Raw genomic sequence first — 26,792 nt, forward strand, 5'->3', positions numbered from 1 at the left:
ATGGACCAAGACACAGACATGACTCACGACAGTCTCTTGATCCTTCCTCTGTCACTGGAATCTTGAGTGGGTCCCTTTGCCTAATAAGTAACCCAAACCTCTTAGTGTAACACATGATGAAGGCCTTAGAGATTTGGCCCATAATGTCTACTCATCTCTCCTGCTTGCCCTTTCCATTCATTCATTCACACAGTCATTTATCCATTATGTTAGCTTTTTATGAGATAGTCTCACCGTGTATCCCAGGCTGGTCTCCAATATTTGGTGATCCTCCTGCTCCTGCCTCTTGAGTTCTAGGATTATAGGCTTGCACTATGGTGTACAGCTCTTTATTTTTTATTTAAAGCCATTTGTTTTGAGGCAGAATCTCACTATAAAGGCCCTACTTGAACTTGTGTTGACCCTCCTGTCTCAGCGTTGGGTTGCAGGTAGACATCCCTGCCTGTTCTTCCTGTTTGGAAATGGGTGTCCAGCCTCTCTGGGTCTCTGCAGCCCATGCTTTCTCCATCCAGACACTGTTAGATGTGAGAAGTCTCTGACCCCCTCGTTCACTCTAGTCTCCTCCTATGATCCTACTCTCTCCAGAGCTGGCCTATTTCCTAAGACAGAGGTTACTAAGTTTCTTTCAGACTAGCAGTTTGTTCAGCCCTCATCTGACCCATTTTAAATGCAATGTCCCATCTCTGGGCACCCTTCTTGACAGGAAAGATTGGTTGTGGTCATTTGTTGCAGCGAGGTAGACTGACCAAGGACTTTCTCAGAGGCTCTGAACAAAGGACAACGGGAACTTTCGTTCTGGGTCCTTGGTAAGGAGTGAACTTGGCAAGGCCAGTGAGGCTAGAGCCAATGCCTTGAAGGAGTGAAGGTTGCAATTTCTGGAGCGGTGACTCTTCCCTCTGGGTTGTGAGTATCAGGTGATGTATGTCTGATGCATCTTGTGTTCTTTTCCCCAGCATTATCTGATTTGGCTCTCTGCTGACCTTGGTGACTATCCCCCGCTAATAGTATATAAGATGCTCAACTTCTTAATAAACTTCCTTGTATAAGTCGTCAGCTTCCTAGTTCCTTCCTTTTTGTTATCTTCGTTTCTCACTTCTGGTCTCCTATTCAATACCTTGTTCTTTGGGACTCTTATTCTGGAAGTTTCAGGTCAGTTTATTGAGGGCAATAAACTGTTGAAAATTTCTGTCTAGCCGGTGTGTTTCCACATCTGATGACAACTTCAGATCAATTGTCACCTTTGGGTAAGCGGTCAGACCGTGTTAACTGGCATGACTTTATGCTTATAGGCATTTCTTTTTCAGTGAGTTACAGTGCAGGCGAAGGAATTGGACTTTTGCCAGGTTCCTATGATGAAAGCACCAGGGAAAGTGAGACCAGGGAAAATCATATTCACATAATTGCAGGGGGAAGGCACCTATTATGACTTGATTAGTATCTAAAGAGCCTCAGTAGCCTCTGTTCTCCCTCATGTTTCCTGCTTCATTTTCATGATCCTGCTTGAGATGAATTAAACCTGTGTATCTGTGATGGAAGCAGCCACATTTACGCTTCTGTCTGTCTTTCCAGTCTTCCCTCATCTTTCCCCTAATCTTTTGTTGTTCTTTTTAGAGGAAGTTTTATGTATACCAGGCTTATTTCAAACTCTACTTAGCTGGGTATGACCTTGAACTTCTGATGCCTCCATTTTTCAAATGCTGGTATTAGGTGCAGCCCTAAGCACGGAATCGAGGCAAGAACTGTGCCAACTGAGCCCCAGGCCCAGCCACCCCACTACCACTTTTTTGTTTTGTATGTTGTTTTAAGGCTAGTTCTACTCTGTACCGTGCACTGGCCCCAAACCTCCTTATGCTGCAGCCTTCCTCTTGTGAGAGTTACGGATGTGCCCGGCCTAACCCTCTTTCTCTTGTCCCTTCTGTCTCCTTCCTCCTCTTCTTCTTCCCCACTTCCTGTCAAATCAGAGTGCTGCCACACAGCCCAGTTTGGCCTCTAAATCAGGATTGTTCAGCCTTTCTGTGATTAGTGTATGCGATATGCTTTTCTTTTGCTTCATCTTTAACAGCCTCCTCCACAGGGTGTCCTAGTTGAAAGAGGGACCTCGGTAATGGCCCCTTCCATTCACATCTCCAAAGGATTCTGCTGTAAAAATTGAATGTGTCTTTAACACTGGTACTCAGAGGTCAAGGGCTAATTGATCTTGATGAAGAAGAGAACAGAGTCATTGGGAATAAGATCCCCCCTTGTGAAGGGATCTTGGCCATTGTCTTAATGTAACCCCCATTTGTCTCATAAACCCCCTTTGTGCTGCCACGCCCCTGAAGATGGAGATCTGAGGCAGGAGGGACTCTGCTGTTTTCCTCAGTGCCTGTCATTGGCAGCAGCAAAGAACCCATGCAGCTAATTGGGCGACCTGATGATCATCCTCAGGGATGCAGGGGGCTCATCTGCTTGAGAGACAAAGGAGCTCCTTCATGACTCAGGGTCCTCTACTCAGGAGACAGAAGAGTGGCCCTCAGACTCCTTTGCAGGATGGTGGGAATGAAGCAGAAAGACTAGAGGACTCGGATGGAGTCGAGCGCCTACATCAGGAGAGGGATGTTATGTCTGTGCCTCAGCAGCAGCTGTGTGTGACCCAGGGACTGTGAGGCTAATCAGCTGTAGCTGAGTTTAGTGGTCAGGGACAGTGCGTGCTGCTGGGATCCCTGTGTTTTCTACAGGATTCTGCCCTTGAAGAGGAGACTGTTTGCAGGTGCTCTGTGCATGCTTGAAGCTTGAGAAGGGGGCACTAGTAAAGAGAAAACATTCATCAGTGGGGTTCTTAGTAACACCTAGATCACAGGAGTGTGGACTAGGGCCTAGGCCATCAGCCTTGTCAAATAGTCTGTTTGTGATGCTCTGGGAAAAGTCAGCACAGCTCCTTTCCAGGTTGTGGAATTCATTATGTAGAAGCTGCAGGGTGTCAGCAGTGAGATGGAATTAGAACCAGGGGCTTGAGAGGCTTCCCTCCCTCAGCCCTGTGTTTCCTAACTAGCTGTCCTGCCTCAGGACAGCAGTAGTAAATCTATTTCCTTCTGATTCTGCCTGACATCCCGGTTTTCAGGACAGCAGCCAGCAGTCAGGATCTGAAATTCCGGTAACACAATTATTAAACATTTCTTTTTTCCTAGAATCAACTTGTTTTCTCTTTGTCACCCCTTTTTTTCTGGTTAGGCTGTGCATCCGGGTCTCGCATCACAGCACATGTATTCCATGTGCACAACTTATGCTCAATGATAACCCTCAACTACTTTTTTGTCGCAAAGAAATTTCCCTCAGGTATCCTTCTCTAGAAAAATTGCAAGTATTATTTGTTACTTTTAAAGAAATAGACTTTTCCCCTAATCATCCATTTTTCTTATTTATACAAAGTTTAATGTTCACTCTGTTCAAATATATTTTAAAGAATGAGAATGGTGGCTATAGTTTTGTGATGGTTTGCTGAGAATGGTGTACCAGGCTTTTTTTTTTTTTTTTTTTTTTTTCAGACCACCAATCAGCTCCCAAATCATGACACAGATTCTTATTATTAGATTTGATGCTCCACCTAGCTTAGGCTTGTTTTTGGATAGCTCTTTTAACTTAAACTTCCTGTTTCTCTTTATCTACCTTTTGCCTTGGGGCTTTTTACTTTTGTTACTTCTGTATACCTTACTTTCCCTCCTTCTCATGTCTGGCTGGCTTGTGGCTGCCTGGCTTCTGGACCAAGGTATATCCTTCCCTCTCTCCTCTCTTCTCTTGTTCTTCCCTCTCTCTCTAGATCTCCTCATACTTATTCTCTCTACCCACCAGCCCTGCCTAGCCTTTCTCTGCCTAGTTATTGGACTTTCAGCTCTTTATTAGACGGATCAGATGCCTTAGGCTGGCAAGATGAAACAAATGCAATACATCGTTACATCACTAAACACACATCCTCACATCATTAAACAAATGCAGCATAAACAAATACAACAATCTTTACATAGTTAAGATGATATTTCACAACAGAATGGCCTCCACATACCCTTGTATTTGAATACTTGGATCCTAGTTGGTGAAACTGTTTGGGAAAGATGAAGAAGAGCGGCCTTGTTGGAGGAGGTGTATCACTGGTGGTGGAGTTTCCAACAGATTGGTACAGTTCCCAATGTGTTCTCTGCCTTCTGCTTGATGTTTGAGAGGTGAGCTTCAGTTAATTCTGCTTGAATTCTGTTCTCATTTTGGTTCATGATGGACCGTGATTGTGTAATGTAAACTGAAATAATTCTTTCTACCACTAAGTTGCCTTTGGCTATGGTGCTCAGCACAGTAGTAGGAAAGCAAACTAGAATAATTATTTAATTTACCCCCACTATTTCAGATGCAATACTTTTCCTAATGTAGTTTTCTGTGAGTTCATTATTGTCATGTGTGAAGACTGCTGGTTGTTATATGTTAATTTTGTATCCTTCAAATGTTCTTGTATTGTTTATAAGTCTAAGCTGTTTCTGGGAGAGAATAAAGGATCTTTTAATTATGTATCCATATCTTTTGAAAATAGGGATAATTTGATTCTTTCTTTTCTAATTTCATCCTTTGTATTGGAACACTACACTGAATAAGAGAGGTGCTAGTGGATATCCTTGTCTCATTCTTCATTGTTTTAGAAAGTGATTTTCATTTCCCCATGTAGGATAATATTGGGGACAGGTCATTGTCCATGGTGTTTATTACTTTGAAGTATGTTCCATCCATTCTTCACTTCTCCAGCACTTTGTCATGATAGCATGTTGAGTTTTATCAATTGTTTTTCCTGCATCTGTCCAGAGATCATGTAGTTTTTCCTTAAGTTTAATTATATGCTATATTGCATTTATCCATCTATATATGTCAAACCATCCTATATATCCAAGATGAACTCTATATGATGTAATCTTCATAATGTGTTCCTCAAATGTGTTTGTAATTATTTAGCTAAGAACTTGTACTTCTATGTCATCAGGGAAATTGTTCTGTAATCATCTGCTGGCTGCAGATTTGGATATAGAACTCTCAGCTACTTCTCTAGCACCATGTCTGCTTGCATGCCACCAAAATTCCTTCCAATGATGACAATAGACTAAACCACTGAGCCGGCCCCAATTAAATGCTTTCCTTTATAGGAGTTGCTATGGTCATGGTGTCTCTTCACAGCAATAGAAGCCCTAACTAAGACAAGTGGCATTGAAGATTTTTTTTCTTCTCCTTTGCCAGATTGTTGAAAAAGAAAATTTAATCAAAGAATACCTCAAGTTGGTGATCCAAAGACGGTGTTTGGCTCAATTTACTCAGTCACTATGTGTGGATGGTAAACTGTTACCGTTGTTAGAGACATGAACTCAGAATGTTAGGCTGTAGACATTTTTGGGAACAGGTTCCCAAGTACGCTGTCTTAGGGTTCATACATTCATGTCAAACAATGTACAACTTTCTATTGGCAAAAACTTTCATGAACTCTTAAGACTTGAGGTATGAAAATTTTTATTTGCCAGCGCTGTGAGGCCTTCTCATTACAATTGCTGTGTTAGTCAAGGAAAAGGCACGGTGAAGGGTGCTGTTCATATACCAGAAACCGGAACTCACGGCACATCCTTCCTTTGAGAAGTCTAAATGCGGGGGTGGGCGTCACAGCTTTGATTTTCTGGATATGAAGCTCATGATAGCATTGATGCATTCCTCTGACAGCCATCTTTCTTTGAGGGTAGTGCACTCTTCAGCATTAACTGCGTGGAGCTTTTCTTTCTCATTTTTTCTGATTAACTGTTTGGAAATTCTCATGGACTGATGAAACAAAACCAGCAAGAAATTAATCCAACAGGAACAGGACCAGTCCATTCCTGCCATCCACCATAATGAACTTATGCTTTTAGATTTTACTAAGACATGTATAATCGGGTTTACCTTTAAGGTACACAGAGACGATTCTATTATTTAAGGTACACAGAGAACTCTGTTATTATACATTTCTAAACAGCCCTAAATAGATACAAATCTTCTGGTTCCAGGATAATACACTCAACAGCAAAGATGTAAGAACAATCAGCCATCAGCTACTACCCATACAAACTGATGTGCTATAGAGTGGGGTCCACTAAATATACTCAACCTCCTCACCTCCCACCTGAATTCCAAAGTAAAAAAGCTGGGTGTCTCCTGGCATCCTCCTGGAGTCATCCCTATGAAGGATGTCCCATTTGACCTTATAACATGGAAATGAAATGTCTATCTGGTAAATTCTCTTTAAAAAAAAAAATCACTATTCCCAACATTATAGTAACTTTTAACAAAATCCAGAGGTGCTTCAAGCCAACTGAAGACATGTCTTGTCTTCTTAGGATGTATCCTCCTAAGGCACACTTTCCCCTTGGGAAATGATTTCCACATCTCCACAAGGAAAAACCAAATACTAACGTTTGGTGGGAGCTTCGCATATGATTTCAGCCTGGTCCAGATCTCTTTCTCAAAAGTGCTGTCAGGAAAAACTTCAGTGATGAGGCCTTGAGCACAGGCCTCTCTTGCTGTGAGCTTCTTCCCAAAGAGAAGCATCTCAGCTGCCTGCAATGCAAAGCAAGATGCGACCCCAGCTTAATAAAGCAAGGCTTCAGCTGACTTCAGAACAGCCAGCCGCAGGGAGATGCAGATGTACTCATGGCTCTTAAGGTTGCCTGTCTTTCACAGAAACAGGCAAGCCAATGACCACACTGGACAAAGCTTTTCATACAGCTGAGACTATAACTGGTTCTGCCTCTCTAGAAGTTAGAACAGCAGCTTCTTCTGCAAGGATCTGCATTGGAGAGGCAAGAATGTGAAGCCCAGGACAGAAAAGGCCTGAACCCCTAGTAGCTATGAAACACTGTAAACGATGACAAAAAAGAGCAGGGTAGAACAATCGCATCCATAGGGTCAACCTTTGAGGTATTCAGAATCCATTCCCTTACTGGCTGTTGTAATGGTTGACTCTGAATGTCTTCTTCCCCTGCACAGGTACTCAGATTACTTCAGTGTGAATGAAGGGACATGGGGATAGTTTTCATTGCACTTCAATAAAAACCAAATCCAATGAGCAAATGTTCTTTCTATAGTTGAGAAACATAAATAAATTCCAAAGGTCTAACTGTCTAACTTTGAAGAGCTAGTTCTGCTCAACTTTTCAAAGTTTAACTGATTGATAACCCCGGCTTGGTGACGACAGCACGGTGAGGTTAAAGTTTGTATGCACGTGTACTATCTATGTATGCATGTGGTGGCATCCACAAAAAAAAGTCTAATAGTCACCGAATAGGCTCCCTTACCATACTGAGATGGCGACCAATGTCTGCTAAGCCCTTCCCTCTGTCCTTCCTCTCCAGTCCTATCTTCATGTCCTTAGAGTTATTCCACAGAGGACAAGTAGATTTGCAGAAACACAGAGCTAGCTAGACCTGAGCAGTTGGGCATCTCACTACATAGCATAATAAGTGGTAAAAGGCAGCTCTGACTGGGAGTCACAGTGACTATGACTATGGAGCTGCTAAAAGCTGGCGACTTCTAGAATTCACATGGCTCCAAAGAGAAGATGTCACCATGTCATCTCAAAGGATGTTGCTCATCCACACAGTTAGGTGACCCTGAGCTGACCACATCTATAAGGCTTCCTAGTCCCAGGCCTTCAAGGACTGTCACACAGCTGTGGAGGACAAGGTCTTCTGTTGCCACCAGTGCTCCAGCTCTAGGTCACCAGCTGTCAGACACGGTCCCTGCATCGTGAACTGCAGAGCAAATATCCTGACCCTCCCCTTACATCGGTTCTCCCCTTAGCCTGGGTTTTCCATGTAGCAGAGCAAATAGTCATCCTGCAAACTTTGCCCCAGGGAAAGAAGACAGAGTACAGGATTGCCTTGGCAACAAAGACAACACACTATATTTTAAGTTTTTTCTAAGTTACCTTTGCTGAGCCCATTATCTTCGGAAATGTGTAAGAGGAGCATGCTTCTGGGCTCTGGCCGAGGTGGCTAAATGGAGTATGAAATGTTGCCTAGTTGGGATTGAGGAAGAACAGAAAAGCATTAAGAAATATAGGAGTTAGTCTATAATTCAACTCTGACAAAGTTATGTAATTACTATTTAATCTTAAATTCAAAATTTGTATTTTTGTGTTTAAGACACAGTCTTACTATGTAGCCCGTTCTGTCCTAGAACTTAACCATCTCATGCCTCAGCCTCTTGAGTGCAGGGATTACAGGAATGTACAACTGTGTCTAGCTCAGTATTCCTAATTGGTGAGGACATTTAAATTAAAATCATGTGTTATACTATGCATACACAATTCACTTCTAATGTGTTATCAGTGGAGTTTTGCAAATATGTACATTATGTTGCCACCAACAATTTCAGCTGAGAAAATATTTAGTCCCCTTCTGGCCCCCTGTGGGCAAATCCTTCCTTCTACCATTCCCACGCATCACTATCTGCTCTCTGTCCCTGCTGTCTCTCCCCGCCCCCCAAATTTTGTTTAGAAGGTTGCATGCATGGAATCCTATATACAATAGATCTTTGTTTCTTGCTCCTGTTCCTTGGCATAAGGTTTGGGAGTCACTCATGCATTGCACATTGGTGGCCTCTTTCTCATCATTGCTGCTCTTCCCATGTATACGTGGCATCACTTGTTGATCTATATCCAGTTAATGCTTTTATTAATGTTTCCAGCATTGTGGCCATTATCAGTAGGGCCAGTCACAACCATGGCCTTTATTGATATAACATATATAAAATTCCCACTTTTCAATAATACCTCAACAAAGCTGAAAAAAAATTCAGAATTGTTTTACTAAAAAAGAAGTAAATTTGAATAGAGTAGCCATGCATCAACACCCCATACTGAGACAGGAGAGCCCCACTTTGTCCATGCCCTTATTCAGCTTCCCCAAGAGAAGTCCTTGTAGCCCACACACATCACTATGAACATGGTGCTGTCTCATATGCTTTCAGTTCACACGTTAGCAGTAGCCTCAGAGTCCAGCTCTTCAGGCCACCTCCAGGGTACAAGAAAGAAACCCATACGGAAGCAAAACTGAGCTCATCCTTTCTATTTGAGGGGTAAACATTCATACACACGATCTGAGAGTCATGTTATTTACTGTTCTGTTGGCTCTAATTCTACCTCTGTGGCTTCTAGTTCTCCTTTGTTTTACTATTCCAATTCTCCCATGCTTCTTAGTTTGCTTAGCTTAAGTACATTTTTTTTTTTTTTAAACAGGAGGCTTAAGGAAAAAGGACCAAGTTACAAGAGTTACATCTCATTGGTCATAGCACACTCCTTAGGTAAACGATAAGGAGACAAGCCATTTACCATGGCACCTCAAGGTTTCAAGGTTCCAGGTTTAAGACTGACTAGGGGCTGGGGACACAGTGCCTGGGTGAGACAAGCTGCAGAGAGAGCTGCATAGAGAGTCGGGTCTTATCAGTCAGACTTAGCATAAGAAGGATTGGCATGGTCTTTTAGGTTGCTTTGTGTTAGTAACTTTGCTTAGACATCTGCAACTCTGACTGTGTGCATATCTGTAAAGTTTTTAACTTATGATCCATATACAGAAATATTTAGTCATGTTTGAACTTGCTCTGAGGTGAAAATGAGTTAATTGTGTATACTTTGAGTAAAAGGAACAAAACAGACTTATGTTTCATTTATAGTCCTGAGGGACATTGGATCTAGTTATGAAGCATATCCTAGTATACTTTCTATATATCAAAATTACACAGCTTAATGAGAACTTATCTTCCTGACCAACATGAGATGCAATTGTGAGATTACTTATACAAATCATATGAAATTACACACTACAGTGCAGATATTGGGGAGACACCATAGCTGCTTTAGCAAATGTGAAATTACAGATTAGAGCAACAGTTTCCAGAGTCAGTTGGTCCCGTAGGCCCTGCCTGGATGGGATTCTCCTCCATCAGAGAATCATTCCTCCAGTGGGTTGACATTTGAACACTAGTTTTCGCCTACATTCACGGCACTTGATAATATGGCCTTTATGACTAATGACGTTGAGAATGTTGATGTCTACTGGCTGTGTGTAGTAGCATCTTGGGTAAAGTAACTACTAACATATTCATCACTAATTTTTGTTTGTTTATTATTTTTGCGACAGGGTTTTTCTATGTAGCCCTTGCTGTACTGGAACTTTCTCTGTAGACCAGGTAGGCCTTGAACTGACCGAGAACCATCTGTCTTTGCCTTCTGAGTGCTGGGATTAAAGGTGTGTACCATCACCATCTGGCATTTCCCACTATTTTTAAAAGTAAATTATTTGCCTTCTTATATTTGAAGTGTAAGGATTCTTTATAGACACAGGTTATGAGTAAGTATTATGCAAAGAATTTTTACTAGTTTGTGGCTCAACTTTCTTTTTAAATAAAAACAGCGTTTTGGATAAAGGATCCTTATCAAATGTAGCATAGGCTGGTCTCTAACGTAAAGCAGTTCTCTTGCCTCAGCCTCTTAGAAGAGTGTTGGGATTATAGTGATGAGTTATCATACCCTCCTGGCCTTTTGGAGGTAGGGATGAGGAAGGGTGTGGGAGAAGATCTTATGTAGTCCAGGCTAGCCTTGTTAGATAGCCAAAATTGATCTTGAGTTCTTGATGGCCTAATCCTTCTTCTTTCTAAGTCCTAGAATTATATATATCTACTATTATAGCTTCTCTTTGCATTACAAAAACTTTAAGGTCCATTTGTTTATTTACATGTATATATGCATGGGAGCATACACATTTATATGGATGAAGGCCAGAGGTCAATTTGCTGCAGTTCTTTTTCTCCTTCCATTATGTGCAGTGCAGGCATTGAATTTAGGTTGTTGTGAGGACTAGTTTTATATTAACTTGATCCAAGCTAGAGTTACCTGAGGAGATAGAACTGCACTTGAGAAAAAGCTCTCATAAGGTTGGCCTGTAGGTAACTCTGTAGAGTAATGCCTTGATTGATGATTGATGTGTGAGAGGCAGTCCCACAGAGAGTGGTGCCACCTCTTGGCTGATGATCCTGGGTGGTATAAGAAAGCAGGCTGAGCAAGCCACGAAGAACAGGCTAGTAAGCAGCACTCTTCCATGGCCTCTGCATCAACTCCCGCTGCCTGGTTCTTGCCCTGTTTGAGCTCCTGTCCTGACTTTTGTCAATGATGGACTGTGATGTGGAACTGTAAACCTTTCCTCCCCGACTTGCTTTGGCATGGGCTTTTATCACAGCAGTAGAAAATCTAAAGACAGTTGACATATGAGGAGCAAGTACCTTTACTAGCTAAGCTCTCTTGCTCAACCCCTAGAGAAGCAGGCTATTTTTAATGCTCTCTTTCATGGTTTAAAGAGCCATTATGTTTCATTTCTTGTATGGTATTTATTTCTCCTCACTACTAATTTTTGTACTTGATTCTTGATTGATTGCTTTACAGATTGACTTTAAAAATATTTTGGAGTGACTAGCTTTTGTTGGATGAGCTGAAATATTGTTTTCTCAATCTTCCATTTGTCTTGATTTTGCCCCAGGGTTCTTCTGTCTGGCTTCAGATTCTAGAGTTACTTTCAATATTGGTGGTTTAGATGACAAGCATGGTCATTTTTTTTTTTCTATACTTAAGAAGAAACTTTTTTGGGACGGGTTTTACTCCATATCCCAGATAGGCTAGCCTTGAACTCATGACAATCTTCATGCCCCAGCATTTCAAGTGTTGGGATTGCAGGTATAAGCCAACACACCCATCTATTTATATATTTTTTCGAGGAATAATAAAAAGTTACGAAAGGGAATCACTGATATAAGTAGACAAGTACTTAATTTCCAACAGTAAAACATACTGGTTATTTTAATGCATATTGTGAGATTTGTGATATATGCAGCATATGAATAAAATATAAAATACTCTTATTACCGTCACTTTTCTTTTCACCCCAGAAACTTTGGTAAAGAAAATGCCTTTCACGGATATAATCAGAAAAGCAGCCACAGCTAAGTTGACATAAACAGGGATAACAGGGACATATGAGCGTGGCAATGAGCAGTTACTACACTGCTATTCCTAGAGGTAAAATGGTAGATGCCGTTAAGGGCTGACGCTCTAGCAAGGAACTGATTTAAGTCTTCGGGACAGTCCCTTACCGTCCTTGTGACAGTTTTCTCTATCTGTAACTCAGTATGACCTCATAAGGCTGCTGGGTGTATTGCATAAAATGTGTATATGTATTAACAAAGTACCTACACACTGTGAGCATGCAAACATTTATTTGAACAAATTTAAAACTCACATGGAAACAGTGCATTTGCTGACAGAGAAGCTACTAGTACTTTTAGCCACTAGTTGTATTTAAGATCAGTATCCATCATAGACAACAGCATAGCAATGGGTATTTTAATAGAGTTGAATGTGAGCCTCTTGTTCAATACAGTATTTGCTTGTGAAGTCAATAAAAACCCAGGGAATCTCTTCCGTGGTTAATCAAGAAATGTTGGCCCTTCCTAAGGAGAAGGCAGCAGAAGAACCTGGGGGCTGGTGGTCTATAATCCTGGGGTAATCACTAGGATAACTATCATCACACCTATGCTTACAATAGCAAAAACTCACAACCAGTCCAAGGTTTCAGAAGCCAGGTACTGGTGAGATTTGCTAAGCTACAGAAAGCAAATGCTGGCACTGGTTTACATCAGAGTGATGAAATGATTTTTCCCTAATTAACAATTTTTGGGATGCATATTTAAGGTAGATGTACAAACACACACACACACAAACACAGTAAAACTGCTGCTTTAGTGAAACCAATAAACTCATATATTCACATCCAGGTATAGCAATAATCTATTCATTTGCCAAAGTTCTTGTATAAATTCCACTATGATTGACTACAGTCCTCACACTGTAATTTAGAAGCTTTGGCACCATGTATCTGTCACTGTGTATTCTCTGAACTATATGTCCCTAATCCTCCCACCCCCATCCATTATCCTACAGATTAGCTTTTCTTAAATGGTCCTGGGGATTCAGCTCAGAGCATTTCCCTTCTAGTTTACTAATCAACACATCCATCTCCCATGTGTATGTATGTTTGTTTGTTTTTTAAACTAATCTTTTTTTTTTGTAGTTTATATATTTTTAGAAATTTTAAGTTTGGGCACTACAGAAAAATACTACGGTAAGAAAAAAATAAAACAAAAATACAAGTTAGGCATGGCGGCATCCACCTTTAATCCCAGCTTCTGGGAGGCAGAGGCAAGAGTATTTCTGTGAGTTCGAGGCCAGCCTGGTCTACCTACATAGTCAGTTCTAGGCCAGCAAGTGTGACACACTGAAAGTCCCCCCCCCCTTCTCTCTCTCTCCCATTCACACACGCACATGCACAAACACAAAAACTCAAAAACACACATGCTAAATACAGTGGTGAACACAAAGCTGAACTGTGTTGAGGACTCAAATTTCTCAGGCTTTAGTTTTCTTATCTAAAAAGGAAGGAGAGCAGTGAATGACCAAAGTCCTTTCTCTTTCTAGAAGCCTAAATACTAGGCTTCCTGAACTAGAAAAAGAAGATCAAGCAATCCTGCAAGCTGTCAATCATCTCCTGATCATTTTTGAGTAATATGAAAACTGATAACTGAACAGCTATGTAGTCTGATTAAAATACAGAACTGTTAGAGTTGGGACAATGTTTGCAATACTGGTGTTTAGAAAAAGTAATGAACAATGAAGGACAAACACAAATTGTCAAGTTAGATAAGTCTTTAAGAACTATCTAAATGACTACATTCTACCGCTGTCTTGTTTTATTTTCTGTTGCTGTGATAAAGCACTGACCAAAAGCAAGTTGGGGAAGAAAGGTTTATTTGGGTTACATTATTGAGGGAAGTTAAGGCAAGAACTCAAGGAACAGAGGCAGGAGCCATGGAGAAACAGTGCTTATTGGTTAACTCCCACAGCTTGCTCAGCCTGCTTTTTTTACCACAACCCAAGATTACCTGAACAGTGGTGGTACTACCCACAGTGGGCTGGGCCCTCCCACATCAAACATTAGAGAAGAAAATGCACCACAAACATGCCCTAGGGCCAATCTGATGGAGAAACATTCCCCAGTTGAGTTTCCCCTCTTTATAAGTAACTCTATTTTGTGTCAAGTTGACAAAAAAACTAACCAGCACAACCATTAACCACTTGTAATATATTGAGGGATAGTCACAATAAAGAATGGAGGTACTCACGGATTGACCTGTGCTTGCACAAGTAGACTTACCTTGTCTGATGCATAGACAGCATCAAACAGTCCCAGAAGGGTGACTGCGATTCCTATAGCTGGGCCGTTTACTACTGCAACCAGAGGCTTGGGAAAGTCTATAAAAGAGTTTACAAATTCCCTAAAGAAATGGAAATAGAAAAATCATTAAATATCCCAAAGTGTCACCACTAACTATAGAAAGGAATGTAAGAATCTGATATGATATCACTCTATAGGGCCACCTCCCCTGATTGGCCCAGGATTCCTGTAAACCTAATGGAATATCAGGTCATGACCTCTAGAGGCTAAGGCCAGTTCACATCTTGGGCACTGAATTCAGGACTGTGGGCCAGTTGTGGCCTGAGACATCATGGTGAGTGACTACATGCACAACTGCATATCACAGCTCAGGGGGACTGAGAGACTTGGCAGAACTGGGATAGGAAGGTGAAGCCCCAACCCTCCTCCAACAGCTTTCAAGACTCCTTCCAGTGCACAGCCAGCATCTGCAGACACTGTCTATTCACCCTGCTGCGTGGGAACTCAGACTCCCTCTACCTCTTCCTCACCTTACACTTTGCACTCAACCTCATGAGACTGCAGGATGAAGAGGGGGATCTATGGGGAATCATGATTAAATGCATCAACACGGACAAGTGGTCATTTTACTGATGTGAGGGGTGGCAAGGAGATGACTCATTGGTTAAAGCATTTGCCACCTAAGTGTGCAGACTGGAGTAGAGTTTGAATTCCCAGAACCTCCATAAATTCTGGGTGGGTGTTGAGGCCTACTTGTAACTGGCCTCAGAATAGGAGCCTAGAATGAGCATGTGAGTGAGCTTTGGGTTTGAGAGATCTAGTTTCAGTGAACAAAATGAAAGAGTATGCTGGCTAGTCTTAGGTCAACTTGACGCAATCTAGAGCCATTTGTGAAAAGAGCCTCTCAGTGGAGAAAGTGCTACCATAATATTGGGCTATAAGCAAGTCTGTGGTGCATTTTCTCAATTAGTGATTGATGTAGGGGGCCCAGACCATTGAGGCTGATTCCACCCCTAGACCAGCAGTCCTAAAAGTTATAAGAAAGCAGGCTGAGCAAGGCAGGAGGGAGCAAGCCAATGAGCAGTACTCCTCCATGGTCTTTGGATTGGTTCCTGTCTTCAGGTTCCTGCACTTGTTTCCTTTGAAGACGGATCATCAGTTGGAAATATAAAAGAAATTTCCTCTCCAAGTGTTTTTGGTCCTAGCATTTTATCACAGCTACAGAAACCGGAACTATGACATAAAACGATGAAGAAAATGTCTGACATCAACCTCAGACTCCACATGCACATACATGCACTTGTACACACATGTGCTTACCACAAAGACACATGAAGCTGGGGAAAAAAGAATTAACCCTTCAGGATCAAACAGAGGTCACTCTTACCTCACTAGCACGGCACCCCTTTCAGCTGCCTCCTCCATTCCACCAGAGGCACTACTGAAGTTAGTTAGGTCATTCCCACTACAGTAATAGTCACCAGCTCCTGCGAACAGTCAATCAACAGAGCCACGATTCCTTCATGTTCCAACTCATTCTAGAGCTATGTGCATCTGCTGTGCGCAGGGCTCAGCCAGTCACCAGCAGAACACGAGTGAACCTCATTCACACAGTAGGGACTAGCAAGACACAGGTGTTAAAGAACCTAAGTCAATGCAGATGGTGTGACTAGAACATGACAGATGGCCACGTGGTATGACTATGGAGCAGGCTCAGTCTATTGTGATGTTTAGTGTGGAGCTCACACAGGAAGGGACAGCTGGACTGAGAGTTGAACAACAGGCAAGGCTAGCAGAGATGGGACAGTGCAAATGAGATTCTGTGTCTGTGGTCTCCAGGGTCTACACAACAGCCTGAAAGAAGAGCCCCCAGCGCTGAAGCAGAGAAAGAACAGGGTGCAGGGGAAGGGGCTGCTATAGTCAAGATGAGTGGACAGACTGTGTGGGACTGTCTAGATTACAATAAGAACCATTATCTCTATATTAAGAGTCACTGAAGTTGTGTGATTATTTACGTACTGTTTGTCTACAATGAAATGGTTTCTTCTTAATCACTTTTGTTTTGAGACAGGATCTGAAGTAGCCCAGGTTGGCTTCAAACTCCCCATGTAGCTGAGGATGACCCTGAGCTGCTGATTTCCTGTCCCTCCCTACCTATTGACTGCCAGTATTTAAATCCTGTGTTACAATAACATGCTGGGGATCAAACCCAGGGATTCCTACTTGATAGGCAAGCACTCTATCTCAGGCTACTTCCTTAGCACCCTTAAATAGTTTTGATAACTATAAATATTGGAGTGATCCCACGCCAAAAGAAGATATGATGGTTCCCATTTATGTGTATAGGATACATTCCAGATGGTCTACCAATCCCTGAAACAGGGGCATGGTATCAGGCTCTCCAATATGAATTGTGTATTTCTTTTCCAATTGATCTCCCCCATACCCTCAGGTTTTACATCTATGGATTCAACCAGCAGAAAATACTTGAAGACCAAAAAAAAAAAAAAAGTCATCCATAATAAATATTCATGGACTTTTATCCTTGTGACTATTTTTTCCTAAACAATGTAATGTTTACTGACATAGCATCATTCTCTCTTAAGCATTATGACACCAAGAGGGGATTCAAGAGCCTCGGGATGTGTGGGCCTTCTATGCAAACGCAACAGGATTCTATACAGGAACATAAGTGTGAAAAATACTGTATTGATGAGAATCATGGAACTAGTTCCCAGAGGGTGCTGAGGGTGACTGTATGTGCATACCTGTGATGAAGTTCAACATATATATTAGGTAAGATATTTATAGTAACGAACTTTAATAACAACAAAATATTACATGACGAGTTATATAATATATTGTTATATATTATAACAGGCGACAACACGTAACTCAAATTTTGGGAGGCAAAACCCCTGAAAGGAGCATTCAGTTAAGACGGGCAACTGTACTGATGCCTCAGAATGCTCCAGATGCTCTCTCTACCCTGCCATCCCAGCAGATGGAGGCAGTCATATCCAGACTCCACCAGCAAACAGTGGGAAGCTTCTCTCCAGTACTAGAGGACTTATGTAAATTGAGCTGAGCAATATGCACTCTTATGTTTCATGAACTTCACTAAGCCATTCTGTAAGGAACATCCATATTCCTGCATGTATCAAGAATTTGCCTTTTTTATTGTCGAGCATAATTCTACAAACAGTTAAAAGTCAACCTGTTTGTGGACAGATGAGTTGTTTTCTGTTGTGGCGCTTGTGAGTCAGACAGCATGAACTTTACTTGATAGGGTCTGACTGACGACTTATCAGGGGTAATTATCAAGAGTGGTTATAGCATGTGCACGATAACATGGTCCATTTATAAATCAATCCACTGGAGTGCTGAGAAATACCTTCAGTCAGCATCAGTTCTAGCTGGAAAGAAATTCCCTAAAATACAAAGTACTGAATCCATGAAAATGGTCTTACCTGTGAAAACGGTTATGGCAGACTTGTCTGTGCTGGCGTTTTTAAGTGCAAGCATAATGTCCTGATACATCTATGTGAACAGATAGACAGGGAAGGGAACAGTAAAAATGAGATCCATCGTCCAGTGGACTGAGCCACTGTATCTGTCTGCAAGCTTTCTTTCAACCCAGTGCCAACGTAATTTTTTAAAAAGACTTACTTATTTCAGTTATATGCATGAGTGTTTTGCCTTGTGTAGGTTTGTGCACTGCATCAGACCTGATGCTTTTGGAGTTCTGAAGGGGGTGTCAGCTCTGCTGTGACCGAAGGGACAGACGTTTATAAAGCCCCCTGTGTGTGGCTGAGAAACTTAGGAGACATGAGTGCTCTTAAGCACTGGGCCATCTCTCAAGTCCCAATAATTGTACTTTGATGACGAAAAAAGAGGCTGCCTGAGAGGATTTCTGCTCCTCTGACAACGGCTGGGTGCACATAACGTACAGGTGCTGTAGCAGATGCACCGAATTACTATGTTATCCAAAGGTGATCAAGAGAGACATCGTTCTTGATTTTTGCATATGGACAGGGATGCTCCAGCAGGGATGGGGCAAGTGAGGGGCATGTGTAGCACACAGCTTGCTAGAACTCCTGAGGTTGCTACAGCAGGTGAGAGGAAAGGTGGCTGAGAAAACTGTCCCTGAAACAGCATCTCAGCTATCACTTCCAGGAAGAGGAAGTGTCCTGGGCAGTCTGGGAAGCCACAACTAAGGCAGAGGTTGGATTTCTGGGACTCTCTGTGCTGGGATACAAAAGCACTGGCCCTGGACATCTCTGAAAATCTTTCTGTAGTTTTAATGTGTTTCTAAATTGGTATAGATTTTATTAAAACTGTACTAAAAAATTTGTATTGATCTTACTAATGATTCAATGTGGGAAAGAGTTATGAGGAGGGTGGGTATTTCTAATGACACCGGAAAAATAGAGGCATGAACTTAATATGTGAATAATGATGAGACTGTTTTTCTTAAGGCAGGGGACAGAAAATAATTCCTGAGGATTACAGCAGCCAAGGTTACTAGGTAGAGCCGGAGCCAGGAAAGTGATGGATCAATTTAGATTCTCCTGTTTACCAGTTATAAGAACTTACCAAGTTACTTCTCACCCTGCTGAATTAGTTTATTAAATATGTGTGTCAGGGTCCTCTGTTTAGAAAAGTCCTAAGTCTTGTTTCAATGCGTAGCTGTCATACCTGCTTACGGAAGTAATTCAGACAAGCAAATACAGAGGTCTCAAAATTAAGTGCCTTAAAAACCAGAAGGTTCAGAGGCCCATTAAACAAGATCCTTAAAGTGTCAAATGAGCCTGCTGTCCCATACTGCAGATGGCCTTGACCTCCAAGCACCTGATAAACCCCTGTAATCAGGGGGAAGGGCTCCAGTGATTGACTTTTTATCAGTGTAGTTCTGTGGGAAATTCAAATATACCCTGTGAAGCAGTTCATTCAACAGGGCTATTACTGCTCTGCTGAGGATGGAGTCTCTCTCTGCAGTTCCCTTCAGGTGTACACAAGAATGGTCCACAGGTATGGAAAGACTCGGGATTTACGATACCCTTAGAGGTTTCTGTGCATCTCTATCCATGCTCTTTCATTTAGACTGATTTGACTGATTTGTGCTTTCATTCATAGCAAAGCTTCACCACCTTCTGGATTTGTAGAACCTACCAGAAACTCCCCAGTTCTAAACAATGTCTGACTCTGCTCATTTAAGCCAAATACTCTAATCTTTTTCTACAAAAATAGGAATAGTGCTGAAATTCTACAGTTGCATGAAAGAATGAAATAGAGAAAAGAAAATGTGCCCGTGCCCTGGCAGGAGCATCACCTGTAAAGTTATGGCATTCCTTTTGGAGGGCCGATTGAACGTGATCTTCGTGATGCCATCTTCAGAGGTTACCACAATGTCCTTAGACTCCTGGACTTTCTCATCGGCTTTACTTTTTCCCTGGCTAGAGGCTTCAGATGAGCGACTCAAACTGGACACCAGATCCACATAGTTCTGCCTGGCAGTTTCCTGAAGAGTAGATGACAAAGACCTTTGGCATTTAAAATAAGCAACATGAGAAACATACAATGCTAATAAACATCACTATGTGATCAAGAGCAGAGTCTTTGATTCAATAGAGGTGCATTGCAACTTCCAAGGTTGTGGGAGAGGAGACCCATGTGTGTAATTCCAGCCACTGGGAGGCTAAGGCAGGCAGATTTTTGAGTTCAAGTCCAATCTAGACTGCAGTAGTTAAAGAGTCCAAGAATAAGAATATAGAAATGTAGATACCAGAAATAAGAATATATCAATAAAAAAAATACAAGTTGTAAGCCTAGGAGAATGAGAGCAGGCTGTCAGCAGCTTTCTTGGCAGCTTAAAGATTAACTATTAACCGTGGTTGCTTCGTTTTATACCCATAGCTCTATCTGCAAGGCTGAAGCGGCCCTCTGCAAACTGAGCGTTGCTCTGCAAACTGAGGATCAGCTTTTAGACAATCCCCTGGCCACTCATGACCAGCAATTGATGTGAGCTGAGTTAACTTTTAAATGATGGGATGTACGTTACTTTTGACTTTTTGGTTGTGCATTTTCCCATACCCTTCCGTGCCATGAGAAACTGGCAGCATCAGGGAGGTGCAGAGCCTTGGCTAACACTATCAAGGAACACCAGGGGAAAATAACGGACTAAATACAAACACTAGTTTAACTGAAAACTCTGTAAATCGAAATTGCAAAGAAGGGCAACTTGTGTCTACGTTTCACCTCAAGATTGTAAAAATTCCTTTCTTATTGCCTAATGCTTATTGTTATAAAAAGGCGGGGGAGTCAAAAAGCTGCTGTTTGCCACAGCCTTACAAGCCTTAATTCTGGCTGTGGTCTCAGCTAGCTGATAAACTTTGTGTGCCCCATGGAGATTTATTTTTTAATTTTTAAATTTTTTTTTTTCCTGGAATAAAGTCTGCTCTGACTTAGTAGACTTGGGTGGTCTGTCCCAATCTTTCTGTGAATTACCCTGCCCCGTGGACCCAACATAGTGAGGGGGTAAAATAAAGGAATTTCAATGACTCACGCACAGAGATTTGCTGGGGGCGGAGAAACATCTTGTGAGTTCTGATTAATAACAGGACACAAACTTACCTTTGGGAGGCTGCCAAGGGCATTCCACGCTTCCCACTTGGCTTTATTGACTAGGTCAAACACACCTGGCTTAGGCACATTACAGGGTCCATCCGTGGCCTACAAAGAATGCAGCGGTGATTAATCTGGAATAGAAAGCTAAGAGTTCATCAGTTTTATATCCCTGATCATTCGTCACAAGTGAAAACACTGAGCTAATTTTCAAATCACAAAATTTGAAAGTCCACACTGTCTAAAGTCCTCTCTATGGGGACAGAACCAGGAATTTACTGGTAAACTCCTGCTGACTGCTCAAAGGGCTGTAGCTTTTCCTGGGGTCTTCAGTTCCTGATCCCCAGGAAGCTTAGCTGAATGGTACTCCAGGAAATACAAAGAAAACTGATTTTGTGTGAGGGCAGGTAGGGTGGGTATCCTGAAATGAATTAACATCCCACTCTGCTACTTTTCAGAAGAGATTTTCAAACAATTTGAAATGTATAAATTTTGCCCTAGAGTCAGTTCATGGAGGACAGAGGAGTCTCGGAGACGACAGGAAGTGGAGGCTTCGCTCATCCAAAGTCACCCACTGTAGTCAGCCATCTGGGAGGTGACAGGAAACTGAGCCCACAAAGGGCTGCACAGAATTCCCTCTGCCAATGAGAAGTTAAGGACTTGCTGGAGACTTCAAAAACACTGATGACAACTAATGCTGGAGACGATGTGGGGAAAAGGGAAAAAAGAACACTCCTGCATTGCTGGTGGGAATGCAAGCTCGTACAGCCCCTTTGGATGTCGGTGTGGCGATTTCTCAGAAAATTAGGAAACACCCTTCCTCAAGACCCAGTAATACCACTTTTGGGTATATATCCAAAGGATGCTCAACCGTGCCACATGGACATGTGCTCAACTATGTTCACAGCAGCTTTGTCATAGCCAGAACCTGGAAACAACCTAAATGCCCTTTGACTAAAGAATGGATAAGGAAAATGTGGTACATTTCCACAATGGAGTACTACACAGCAGAAAAAAAATCAACACCTGGAATTTTGCATGAAAATTGATGGAGCTAGAAAGCATTATTTTGAGTAAGGTAACCCAGACCCAGAAAGACAATTATCACATGTACTCACTCATAGGTGGTTTTTAAACATAAAGCAAAGAAAACCAGCCTACAAATAATAATCCCAGAGAACTTAGACAACAATGAGAACACTAAGAAAGACTCACATAGAGCTAATTTATATGGGAAGTAGAAAGTAGAAAAAGAAAAGATCTCCTGAGTAAATTGGGAGCATGGGGACTTTGGGGGAGGGTTAAAGGGGGGAAGGGAGAGGCAGGGAGGGGAGCAGAGAAAAATGTAGAGCTCAATAAATATCAATTTTATATATATATATATATATATATATATATATATATATATATCACCAGGACACCCACACAGGGACACTGATGCTAATCACCTAGTAGAAATGATAAAAATAATAAATAATAACACAGGAGTCCAGGCTGGCAGACTTAGGAGTGCAGTCTTTCCATTATAACCTTTAGTTCCTCAATGATTATAAACATTTTCAAACATTCACAAATACATGAGTTATAATATCCCACTAACAGTTATTAAATTTTACCTTATATGCTTCACCTATTCTCTTTTTTGTTCATTTTAATTGGTTTCAAACATCCCAAACACCACATTATTCCATCCTTAAATACTTACTTTCCATTTCCCCGGAACACCAACATTTTATTATATAAACATGGCAACATTAACAATATCCAGGATACCACTAAATAATAGTAAAACTCAGGCAATATTCAAATTTCCCCAACTGCCCTGAAACACTTTTTCAGTAATTACTCAGGAAGGACTCCAAAGCAGAGGCCCCAAACATGTAAACATGAATGTTCTTTCTTTCAAGTGTCTTTATTCTGGAGAGAAGCAGAGGGGCAACTCTGTGCTTTGAAAGTATATCAAGACCCAACCTAAAAAGCAAACCTAAACAAAGCCTGCATCACAAACCTCAAAGAGTGACAGCCATACAGCCCAACCATGCAAAGCTGCCTGTTAGAAACATATCAACTTCAGGAATCATTTGCTCCAAATGTGTTTAAATCACATCTGACCTCAGCCCATTACCTGCTTATACAGCCCATAGAGTTGCAGCTTCACTTGGTTTCCTGGGTCCTTCTTCAAGAGTTTCACTTGGTTCACTGCATTTTCAAAGTCCTGCTGACTGGCTCTCATCTTTGGTCTGCCCAAGTGCACCTGAGCCACTGGGAATCTAAAGACCTGTGGGAGACTACAAACAGTGGTTTTTATTTGTTCCTAGCTCTTCCTTTCTGCAGCAGAATTAGCAACTGGTCCCAAGCCTTATTAATCAGAATGACATGCTTATCTACAATATTTTCTCGAAGTAAACAACTTCCCACAGACTGGCACAAACTTTTTCAAATGACGTGTATGCTTTGCCTTTTGAGAAAGTCACTCATGCCACCACCTCTTTACTGCAACCACCAGGCTCCAGGCTTTGCTCCTGGGGCGCAATTTCTTTGGGTTGTTTCATTTGGGTCGCTCTAACCAGCCACTTCTCTGAACAGGTTTTGAAAACCACGCTAGTGATAACGGATTGCGTGTGTGCAGAGCTCAGAAAACTGGCAATCTTGGTCACAGTGCAGCCTTAGAGCCCTAGGAAGTTCCGCGCTCGGCCTGCAGGCATGGGCGCCTCCCAGAACCAGAGCTTACAACTCTCCCTGATTGGCAGAGGTGGGCAGAGCGCGTCCATTCTTACCCTTCCGGCTTCAGCAGAGGAAGGACATTCGAGGCCCCTATTTAGAGCTCTCTCGCTGCGAAACCGCCAAAGGAGGATCCTGCTGTCCTGCTAGCCAGACCAGGTGACAGAGCGGGCGGCTCCGCGGGCGGGCGACAAACCTCGCAGGCAAGTTTGGGCCAGAGAGCCGAGGCTGCCGGCTTACCTCGGACACCAGCGCCGCACCATTCTCCAGGTCACTGCCGCCATAGCTAGATGCTTAAGACACTGTGATCCCTGAGGCTTAGGCCCAGCTGAAACTTCAAGATGCGACCGGGAGAGGGCGGAGCCAAATGTGAGCTCCGGCTGTAGGCGGAGCCAGGGGATGAGCTTGGGCAGTGAAAGGAGCCAGGCCAGGTGGGGAGGGCAGAGCACGGCTAGACTGTAAGCCCCAGGCAGGGGTGTGGCTGGCCTCTCCTTCAGAGCCTGAGCTCTGAATGGGCGGATATCAGGGAGGAGCCCAGAATTTCTGGACCAGGTCCAACTTGGTACAAAGGTGACTGGCACAAGACTGGCAAAGACGGCTGGAAGCAGGAGTACGGAGGCAGATCGCTGGGCTCTGGGAATTTTAATCAGAGATCCTAAAGCATGTTCATTTAGAAACCCGATCATTTTTCAGCATGTTCAGTTAGGAGCACATTTTTGAGCACGCTCAGTTTAAGGTCATGGAGCACATGTTTAAAAGATTAAATGAACAAGAATGCCCCCTGGACATGCTTATCTTGCACAATAAAGTCTAAGAGGAACGTGGAAGGACACTGTTCAAGTTGCATTAATGTAGGCGTTTGCAACTGAAGGTGTCAGCCTTGCTTAGCAGCTAACCATATTTGGAGCAGGGGCCATGTCCTGTGAACACAGTGTCTGCATGGAGACGGGGTGGGAGTGGGCAGTTCTCAATGAAAGGGAGACACTGTGAGTTGGGCAGCACTTCCTTTCAGCATAAGGATCATTGTGTCCAGACTAAGGAGTTTGGATTCTGTGCTAAGAACACTAGAGAGCCAAAAAAGAGAGCTAATTGATAAGGCTAGAGAGTTGGCTGAGTTGTTTGAGAACATTTGTTGCTTTTGCAGAGGACCCAGGTTTGTCTTTCCTGAACCTACATAGTGGCTCATGACCACTCATGACTCCAGGTCCAGGGGAACAGACCCCATCTTCTGACCTCCGCAGACACCAAACACACAGATGGTGTTGCATGTGTACAGCTATACAAAATCAACCACACATAAATAAACTAATAGATAGAGTTAAATTAAAAAGTTAGATACATTTTTAAAAAGATCCAATTGGCATGTCATTGATCTAGTTCATAGAGCAGTCAGAGTTGCCCACAACATCTCCTGAGGGTATTGTTTCTGGACCAGAGTAAGAATGGCAGAATTCTCAAGCCAGAGCTCTAATCTCTACTCTGTTGTAAGAAGACCAGGGCTTGCTTGTTCTTATGGAGACCTTGAGGGAAGTAAACTGATTCAATTAGATCTGACCTTAGAGGCTGGTTGCAAGGACCAGTGCTGCCTAAGAAGGGATTTGATAGAGTCCCATGCCTAGTGGTCACAAGAGCCTAGGAAATGTTTCAAGTGACACTGTATCTTAGGGGTTCTACTTTACCTTACATGCTAAGAATTTTGGCAGCTGTTTCTTGAGATGGTGGCATGGAATCTATGGTTGATAAACCTGTCAGCCAAAGTGACTGTTTTTATTTTTAACATTAAAATCTCATAAGATTATATTATTAGCCGGGCGGTGGTGGCGCACGCCTTTAATCCCAGCACTCGGGAGGCAGAGGCAGGCGGATCTCTGTGAGTTCGAGACCAGCCTGGTCTACAAGAGCTAGTTCCAGGACAGGCTCCAAAACTACAGAGAAACCCTGTCTCGAAAAACCAAAAAAAAAAAAAAAAAAAAAAAAAAAAAAAAATTATATTATTATCCTGATATATAAAATTCTAGCACATATAGTGTCAGGACTGACTTTCATTTTGTGCAAACAACAGCAAAGGCTGGAGTCTGAGAGGAGCCTGAATCCCTTCTGTCCCACTGCGGGCTCCCTTTCTGGATCTGTTGTCCTTCCACAGCTGTTTCTTGGCTTTGTCTCCCCCTCCCCCACCCCACTCAGTCTTTCCTCAGGTCTCCCTGTTTCTGCATTGCTGTAACTTGATCAACCCTGACTGGCTTTGCTTTCTTCCCACCTCTGCAGCCTGCTTTCCTTCTGTTCTCTGAATGATCTCCCTACAGTGTAACTTTGATGGCTGTGTTTGAACTGTGGCCCAGAGTTCTCATTTGGGAAACATCTCTTAGTTCCTGTGTCGATGGCATTTGGGGGCAAGACCTTTGAGTAGTAACTAAGGTGAGACATTAACAAACAACATGAAGGCCCTGGCCAGTTGTCAGATCTTGATAATTAGACATCCCAGCTTCCAGAAGGATGAGCTGGCTTCTGTTGTCTGTAATTGATCCAGTTGGCAACTTTTGGTTGTAGAAACACAAAATGGACCAAGACAGACATGACTCACGACAGTCTCTTGATCCTTCCTCTGTCACTGTAATCTTGAGTGGGTCCCTTTGCCTAATAAGTAACCCACACCTCTTAGTGTAACACATGATGAAGGCCTTAGAGATTTGGCCCATAATGTCTACTCATCTCTCCTGCTTGCCCTTTCCATTCATTCATTCACACAGTCATTTATCCATTATGTTAGCTTTTTATGAGATAGTCTCACTGTGTATCCCAGGCTGGTCTCCAATATTTGGTGATTCTCCTGCTCCTGCCTCTTGAGTTCTAGGATTATAGGCTTGCACTATGGTGTACGGCTCTTTATTTTTTATTTAAAGCCATTTGTTTTGAGGCAGAATCTCACTATAAAGGCCCTACTTGAACTTGTGTTGACCCTCCTGTCTCAGCCTTGGGTTGCAGGTAGACATCCCTGCCTGTTCTTCCTGTTTGGAAATGGGTGTCCAGCCTCTCTGGGTCTCTGCAGCCCATGCTTTCTCCATCCAGACACTGTTTGACGTGAGGTGTCTCTGACCCCCTGGTTCACTCTAGTCTCCTCCTATGATCCTACTCTCTCCA

The 26,792-nt window shown here is 42.5% G+C and overlaps 1 protein-coding gene across 3 annotated transcripts; it reads right to left on the reverse strand.

Annotated features, from left to right (window-relative positions):
• Positions 1–5,481: 5,481 nt before the first annotated feature.
• On the reverse strand, positions 5,482–24,070 carry LOC130885756 (enoyl-CoA delta isomerase 2). Of its 3 annotated transcripts, none has more exons than XM_057787499.1 (10): positions 23,895–24,070; positions 23,059–23,221; positions 20,943–21,041; positions 19,642–19,830; positions 17,780–17,849; positions 15,697–15,796; positions 14,289–14,409; positions 7,958–8,047; positions 6,445–6,588; positions 5,482–5,814 (listed from the first exon to the last, which is right to left on the reverse strand). In XM_057787499.1, exons 1-10 carry the CDS (start codon positions 23,936–23,938, stop codon positions 5,659–5,661), a joined length of 1,176 nt encoding a protein of 391 aa, XP_057643482.1. In that variant the 5' UTR covers positions 23,939–24,070; the 3' UTR covers positions 5,482–5,658. The 3 variants fall into 3 exon arrangements, with proteins under 3 accessions (XP_057643482.1, XP_057643480.1, XP_057643481.1); XM_057787497.1 differs by having other exon boundaries at positions 23,711–23,977; XM_057787498.1 differs by having other exon boundaries at positions 23,059–23,211; positions 23,895–23,917.
• Between the last annotated feature and the right edge of the window lie 2,722 nt (positions 24,071–26,792).

This window comes from Chionomys nivalis, chromosome 13 (assembly GCF_950005125.1).
Source record: "Chionomys nivalis chromosome 13, mChiNiv1.1, whole genome shotgun sequence".
NCBI lineage: Eukaryota > Metazoa > Chordata > Mammalia > Rodentia > Cricetidae > Chionomys > Chionomys nivalis.

Bases quoted from the DNA above. Each gene is read 5' to 3' on its own strand.
- LOC130885756 (XM_057787499.1), bottom strand. From the start codon at position 23,938: ATGGCGGCAGTGACCTGGAGAATGGTGCGGCGCTGGTGTCCGAG. The intron at 23,222-23,894 runs GTAAGCCGGCAG...CACTGTTTGTAG, and splicing joins GTGCGGCGCTGGTGTCCGAG to TCTCCCACAGGTCTTTAGAT. The intron at 14,410-15,696 runs GTAAGAGTGACC...CCATTTCTTTAG, and splicing joins AGGGGTGCCGTGCTAGTGAG to GGAATTTGTAAACTCTTTTA.